At 46.1% G+C, this 7,812-nt stretch overlaps 1 protein-coding gene across 2 annotated transcripts in view; it reads left to right on the top strand.

Moving 5' to 3' along the window:
* The first annotated feature begins 4,568 nt into the window (after positions 1 to 4,568).
* Positions 4,569 to 7,812, top strand: part of DRAM1 (DNA damage regulated autophagy modulator 1) — a 36,143-nt gene continuing 32,899 nt past the window's right edge. The window contains exon 1 of one of the 2 annotated variants that reach the window (XR_006819573.1): positions 4,569 to 5,427. Coding sequence is in view for 1 of the 2 variants with exons in the window: in XM_046011094.1 (XP_045867050.1) it covers positions 5,297 to 5,427 (131 nt within the window). In the remaining variant the exon portion in view is untranslated. The remainder of the gene's footprint in view (positions 5,428 to 7,812) is intronic. The other variant, XM_046011094.1, reaches the window with a different exon arrangement.

The raw sequence follows: 7,812 nt of genomic DNA, 5'->3' as shown, positions 1-7,812 counted from the left end.
TCTGTAGAGATACTTTATTTCCCTTCCATATTCTAGGCTTCAAAAGCACATCACTAAGTTCAGTCCACATTCAAGGAGAGGGGATACTGCAACTTTTAGGATGGAGAAATAATTCAAGTTTTTAACTGCCTATGGATAAAAATATATACAGTAAGCAAAGACGTGATGAGAGAAATGGAATAACCAGTGCTAATTTTTATACTCTTTAATCTAGTATTAAAGAGCTGAACAGTGACAAGTGACCAAACTGCTGAACTGTGCCTTTTTTTAAAAGTTGCTTTCACAAGAAATATAGCATATTCCTAGTAAAAAAAATGGCCTTAATGCGGTGGTCCAGCTTCTGCTTCAAATAATGATGGACTAGGAAATTCAGACAAATGAAAAGCGTAGGGAAGCATAAAAACATCTTCTTAAAAGCATCAAAGATTTAACCAAATTAGGAGTTTTGGGGCCAAGTTCCCCTCAAAGAATAGAAATCCAGAGGAGGGAGCCCAGTTCTGGGATTGTGCTTGTTTAGGGACTTTTGTTAAGTCAGGAGAAGCCACAGAGCAGGGCTTTTAACTACCTTATAGGTTATGGTCAGGACAATGAGTCTTGGAGGGTTGTGGGGCCGAAGGAAGGGTGAACAGGTAATAACCAGCCCTCATACACACCGCAAGTCTGGCTTCAAGGTATCTGGGTGGATAGAAAACCTCAAGCCCTAAGATGGGGTTCAGATAATGCTGAGTCAGAAGTTTCCCTGGTGCGGGCAAGAAGTAAACAAAATACTCACTGGAGAAAGCCGGTATCATTCAAGACCTAAAATAATTTCTAAAAATAACTTTACAAAAAATATATCTAATATTCAACCAGGGTAACATACTATAGTGCCTTAAGAACTCGAGGGATGTAAAAAAAAAAAAAAAAAAAAAAAAAGGGGCGCCTGGGTGGCTCAGTGGGTTAAGCCGCTGCCTTCGGCTCGGGTCATGATCTCAGGGTCCTGGGATCGAGTCCCGCATCGGGCTCTCTGCTCAGCAGGGAGCCTGCTTCCCTCTCTCTCTCTCTCTGCCTGCTTCTCTGCCTTGTTGTGATTTCTCTCTGTCAAATAAATAAATAAAATCTTTAAAAAAAAAAAAAAAAGAACTCGAGGGATGTAAAAACACACTTTAAGAGGGAAACAGAAAGACTGCAGTTTGAGTTTGTAAATTATCATTACCTGATAGAAGAAATAAACAAGCCTCCTAAGCAAATTTAGCATATGCAAATCCAGGTTTACAAAAGGGATACATTGTGGGGTAATTTACAAGAGGATTCATTCTAGTATTTCGAAGGTGGTATATAGAAAAATGAATTTATACTCCGTTTTCTAGGAATATGGTCCATCAAACAACTGGGTACCCAAGATTTAGAGACATCATAAAGGGGATGTGATAACCAATATGGAAGTATTAGTTGTGGCTACCCTGTAAGAGAAAACTCCCCAAATAATCGTGATTAAGTAAGATGGAAGTTTATTTCTCTTTCACATAAAAGCAGCCCAGAGCTAGACCTTCCAGGGTCACACCTCCGCAGCTCCATCATGTCGGGAGACTATGGCACCCATCTTCTGCTCCACTGTTTTCACAGACCTCTCCTCGAGGTCCATGACTGCATACTCCACGATGGCTGCTGGAGTCCAGCCATCCCATTATGTTGCAAGTCAGCTTCCTTTAAGCACCCTTCTTCTATCACAAAACACTTATTACATGCCATAGGACAGAGTCAAGTCACATGGCCACCCTTAGCTGCAAGGGAAGTTGAGAAATCTAATCCCTTTGTGTAGGGCAGAAGGTGTCCATTTCAAAGTGAGGGTTTATTACTAAGGAGAAAAGAAAAAATGGATCCTGCCCTGGGTAGCTAGTGGCCTCTATCACAGTGAAATAAGGGATTGATAACTTTAAAAGGAAGTATGCTAAAATCTCAAGTAGTTATTTTCATAGCGTTTATAGAACATTACAAATACACAGAGGGGCATCTGGCTGGCTCAGTTGGTCGAGCATGCCATTCTTGATCTTGGGGTCATGAATTTAAGCCCCACATTGGGCCTAGAGATTATTTATAAATAAACAAACAAATAAATATCTTAAAAAATATATAGAGGTGATATATAATGAAACTGAAGCACAGGTTATTAGAAGCAATGAAACTGATACAACACTTTCAAATAATTTAGGATGTTGATGGAATTTAAAATGTTCATATTGGGGGCACCTGGGTGGCTCAGTGGGTTAAGCCTCTGCCTCGGTTCAGGTCATGATCTCAGGGACCTGGGATCGAGTCCCACATAGGGCTCTCTGCTCTGCAGGGCGCCTGCTCTCCCCCCTCTCTCTACCTGCTGCTCTGCCTACTTGTGATCTCTCTCTGTCAAATAAATAAAATCTTAAAAAAAATAAAATGTCCATATTGCCCTTTGGCACAGCAGTTCCACTCATGGAAATTTACCTAAAGGAAAAAGAAAACAGATGTTAGTAGAAGTTGTCAGTAGTAGAAGAGATGTTAGTAGAATGTTACTTAAAATAGGGCAGTATCTGGACTAACGTAACTGTCTAGCACTGGGGGCAGTGAGGTAAATTATAGTTCATTAATTCAATGGATGAATATAGGGTAATGAAAAGCAGTAACTCAAAGATTATAACAACATGGGCTAGAGATTTAATACATAAAATAATAAAGAGGGGTGCCTAGGTGGCTCAGTGGGTTAAGTGTCTAACTCCTGATTTTGTTTCAGGTCATGATTTTGGGATCCTGGGATAGAGCTCTGAGTCAGGCCACAAGCTCTGCTTGTCCCTATGCTCCTGTTCTCTCTCGAATATATTTCAAAAATCTTTTAAAAAATAATAAAGCCACAAATTTGTAATCACAATTTGGTTTTGAATATTTCTATGAGTAATATTCAAATGGAAATTAGAAAATTGAGAAAGCTGACTTGTAGGCAGAGAATTATAGATGCTTCTCTATTGTTTTTATTTTTAGATAATATTGTTCAATAGTTCTATAGGGTGGCTGGGTGGCTCAGTCGTTAAACGTCTGCCTTGGGCTCAGGTCATGATCTCAGGGTCCTGGGATTGAGCCTCATCTCGAGCCCCATATCTGGCTGTCTGCTCGGCAGGAAGCCTGCTTCTTCCTCTCCTATTCCCCCTGCCTATGTTCCCTCTCTCGCTGTATCTCTCTCTGTCAAATAAATAAATAAATTTTTAAAAAACTAAAATAGTTCTATAACTGTAACTAACCATGTATACTACATATGGGGTGAAGCAGCACTGAGAACCATAATGCTTTCCCTCCTAAAAGCCTTCTCTGTCCTCTCTGTGGAACAGTAAAGTTCATGATGGGAAGAAAAGCAAAAGTCCTAGAAAACAACTATTTTTAAATTCATGCATGTGTACAAACTTATTTTAAACAATGAAATACCTATTACCATTATAGCCAGACAACTTTTATTGTGTTTAACAGTTATTAGCCAATTGGGTTGCTTAAGGGAATTACATAAGCAACAAAAGGATATGTTGATCAGGTGAGCTCCATTCGATGTTATAATTTCTCTGCTTGGGAGGGTTTTTAAAAACCGATGAATCAGTAGAAGGAAAAAAATCAAGAAGGGCATAGGGAAAAGGAAGGAAGACCAGGGAAAAGAGTGGTTTTCAGGACGCAGAAACCAAGGTACAGATGTAAGGTGGATCACCATGGATGACAGCTCTTCTCATTTTTTAAAACACTTAATATAAAACCTCTGTTGTATTCCCTATGGAGGTCAGTTGCCACCCCCCACCCCGGTCATAATGAGCTATTTGAAATACATATCTGGCCATATTCCTATAATTTCCTCACTACCAAAAAACAAAAATTAAAAAAAAAAAGTGAACTGAAAAAAATTACCAGGGCTCCTGTTGGATGCCCTCTTTGCCCACCTCTCTATTCTCTGCCTTACACTTGAGTGATTTTTCATGTTCCAGAAACCAAGCAACTCCAGGGTCTGTGATTTTCTCCTGCTTTTTCCTTGTCTTGGAATAGTTGTCTCCCCTTTCTTTGCCTGGTTAGCAATTATTCACTTTCGAAATCTCAAATATCACCTGTCAGGAAAACTTCCTTGGTCCTTTTCGTGAGCACTGCCCCCCCCCCCCCCCCCCCGCCTGCCAACACTTTCACTTTTTAAATTTCTATCTAATATTCCATATAATTTTATTTAATTTTGATATGTCAGTCTTCTGGCCCCATGGTACTATTTGATCTTTGTATCCTGTGGGGTTTGCCCACGTTTGGTCACCGATGACCCAGTAACTTCCAACACATACCTTGGGCTCAGAATCTATAACCCATCCCTCAAACTCGCCATACTCACAAGCGCCTCCAGAACACAAATCCTTTTTGCTGCGTTTGAAATGTATGAGGTTACCGTTACTCATCTTACGTCACAGTCTCCAGCATGGGCGAACCCTCATCCCTGAGAGGAGAAAGGGAAATCTCATTTCTAGGAAATAACTCGAGGTCTGCTCTAGTGAAAAGCAGAACTATGAGGCACAAAGGGCCACAAGGCTGGGCTGCAACTCAGTCCCATCTCGACTCCCACCGGCTCCTACACACAGTAGGTTTTCTCGTGGGCACCAGCGAGGTGGGCCCCGTCTGTGCCCCATGAGTTGGCGAACGTCACCATACACTTCTGTCCGGATCCGTGCAGCAGCAGCGGGATGGGCTGGATGTCGCCACGTCGTGGCCACACTCTCAACCCGCGACGGGCAGCCGGTGGGACCACGGAAGGGAAGCCCCCCGGGGTTCGAGGCCCCATACCCTGGAAACCCCCGGGGAAGGAGGGCCGCGGACGAGCTGTCCGTTTCTCCGGAGTTGCGCAAGAGCCGGGGCGGCCGGGCAGGCTGGGACGGTCCCCGGGCACCCCCGCCCGCCCGTGCAGACCCCTGCCGAGTCCGAACCAAAAGCGAAAGGAGCCAGGCGCCGCGTCCCCGCCGCTCCCACTTCGCGTCCGCGGGGAGGTCGCCGCGCGCCTCCAAGCCCGCGAGCCCGCCGCTTTGTGACTTCACTGGTTTCGCAACAAGCCCGGGCGGCCCGCGCCCCACCCACCCCCGGCCGCCCGCCCGCCTGCCTGCCTCGCCTCCCGCCGCCTCGCTCCGCTCTCCGCCCTTCCTTCGGTCCCGGGCCGGGCCTGCCCAGCCGTCGCGGAGCCTCCGGTCCCGCCGCCGCCTGCGGGCCAGCACGTGCGCGACTCCTGCGCCCCGCGTCCCGCGCCCGGCCCCGCAGAGCGTAGCGCTCTCCCGGCGGCCGCGCGATGCTGTGCTTCCTGAGGGGAATGGCCTTCGTGCCCTTCCTCCTGGTGACCTGGTCGTCCGCCGCCTTCATCATCTCCTACGTGGTCGCGGTGCTCTCCGGGCACGTCAACCCCTTCCTCCCCTACATCAGGTGAGGCCCGGCCCGGCAGAGGGGCTGGGGGCAGAGTGCCCGCGGGGAGGGAAGGGCCCAGACCCGGCGGGGGTTGTCTGGCAGGGAGAGTCACAGCCGACAACGAGGGCAGCGCTCTCCCGGCCGCCAGGACCCGTAGGGAGGCAGCGGGTGCAGAGCTGAGAGCGGTTCTGACTTCACCCTGAGCATTGAACACTGATCCCAGTGCCGTCGGGAGGGGCTCAGGATAGACAATAGAACTTCAGACGGACCGTGGGACAGAATCCTTGGAAGATGCTTCTTGGGCGGCACTGAAACAAGAATGGGGCCTGATGGATGCCATTTTTTGAGTGTGGAAGAGGCAGATCCTGGTGTATGCTAAAACCGCTCACATACTTCACTTCCACTTCCCAACATCCGCTTGATGGATGTCCGGCTTATTTCTCATGCAAGGAAACTAAGTATGAGCAGTCGTTGAAATTTCATCAGTGTGACACTGATGTCACAGATAGGAATGGTGGAAGCAGAATTCACACCCAGATCCGTCCAACCCAAAAGGACACCGTGTCACCTCCAGGTCTTTGGGAGTTAGGCTTAAGCTCTTCTGGAGGGAGCTTCCCAGGATCCCTTTGGGTAGAGCGCCCGCAAAGTCAGAGCCCTCAAATTGTCAGTAACTTATGACATATCTTGCGTTGTCATTACACCATTTCTTTTTTCATAAGTTTTGGCTTCACCATTCCTGAGGGGTCACTTCGTCGGTGCCCAGAACGTCTCAGTCCTTTTCAAATGGCTTCCAGCTCAATGACTAGCCCCATGGCAACCGGCGTTCCTTAACCATTAGGACCATCCATCCTTATCCAAGTGCTGTGACCTGCACTGGTTGGTGAGGAAATAATAAAGTTGGTGGCAACCAAGGTTTTGTTACCACTTTATGATTATAGAGATTGTAGGGCTTCTCCGTCCTGCAGCCATGCTGTGTGGTGAACAATGTTCTGTAGTTTGTGGGCAAGGAAGGGGAAAGGAAGATGAGGCAAGAAGAGACTAGAGTTTGAAGCAAGGAAGAGAGCAGTGTGAAGAATGCAGAGAACCAGTTAATGGCGGTGTTGGTTTTGCCCACTCAAGAGTTGTTCCAGGCATCACGAACACTTTCCCATCAGATCTTGTGTCCTGCTGAAACCTGGACTTGGTTTCTAGTGGCTCACCTCAGTCTGACATGGCATTTTTTCGTTTCTCTTGATTCTGAAGCTAATAGATCCTCTTAGATATGTATAAAAGGGAGAAGTTTCTTTCCCTACAATGCTTTTTATTGAGAAAATAATAGCTGTCCCAGATCTAAAAATCAGGAACACATAATATTTGATACTCATTGGTGGCGGGAGAAGGGTGGAAAGTGTCAGAGGCAGGAGGGCTTAAATTTTTGTGAAGAGGTCTGATATAGTTGTGATTAATAGCACCACAGGGCGAACTTGAAATGGAAGACACTCAGAAATGGGGAAATGAGCTGAGATGAACCACTGGTGAGATGCTCAAATCACAGAGAGTCCAAAGAATAGGTATTACATTTAACAAGGGAAGGAAGTCTTTAGGAAAAGCAGAAGTTAAGGAGAAAAAGGCTGGAGATTGTCTCCTCCTTGCCAGGAACCAGCAGCCTATAAACAACACATGTTTTGCTTGCCCACATGTGCTGGGGACTTTTAGGTTGTTTGCTCTCTCTGCCTACTTGAGGAGCTGGAGGATTCCATTGTCTCGTCCCCGCCTAGAAAACCAAGTCACTGAAGCAAAGGCAAGATTTAGATTAAGAACGAGATACCGGGAAGTGATGGGAGTAATGCCAGATTTATCCATTTGGGCCCAGAAATGTTTGACTTTATCTCCTATAACTCATGTCTGTTGTCATGGTCTCTCCTTCTCCCTTACCACCACTCCCTCCACTTTCCTCTGACTGCACTGGCCTCCTTCCTGTGTCTTGAGCCTGTCAGAAACCCTACCTCCTCATGACCTCTGCCCTGGCTATTCCTCTGCCAGAATGCTCTTCCTCCAGAAATTGTCAGGCTTTCTCCCTGACCACCTCCTCTGTTCGGATATTCGTGAGGCCTGTCGCCCTATTTAAAACGCTGGCAAGCACTCTTGATCCCCCGTATCTAGTCTAATTATTCTAATTACTTACCATAGCATCTTCTAACAAATTATATACTTCATCTGTCTTCCTTCACTGGAATATAAGATTCATGAGGGCTTTCAGTATTTGTTGAATTAATATTTCTTGGGCACTCATTTTCAATATAGTTATTTCCCCCCCAGGGCCACATCCTTTGAGGGAAGGCTTGATAAGATCATTGGTCACTGATCAGTGATTTGGATGTATTCAGGATGCTTCCCTTTTATGTGATGACCTTGTTCAACCAA

This window comes from Meles meles, chromosome 7 (assembly GCF_922984935.1).
Source record: "Meles meles chromosome 7, mMelMel3.1 paternal haplotype, whole genome shotgun sequence".
Classification (NCBI taxonomy): Eukaryota; Metazoa; Chordata; class Mammalia; order Carnivora; family Mustelidae; genus Meles; species Meles meles.
This window is presented reverse-complemented; position numbering and strand designations above follow the sequence as displayed.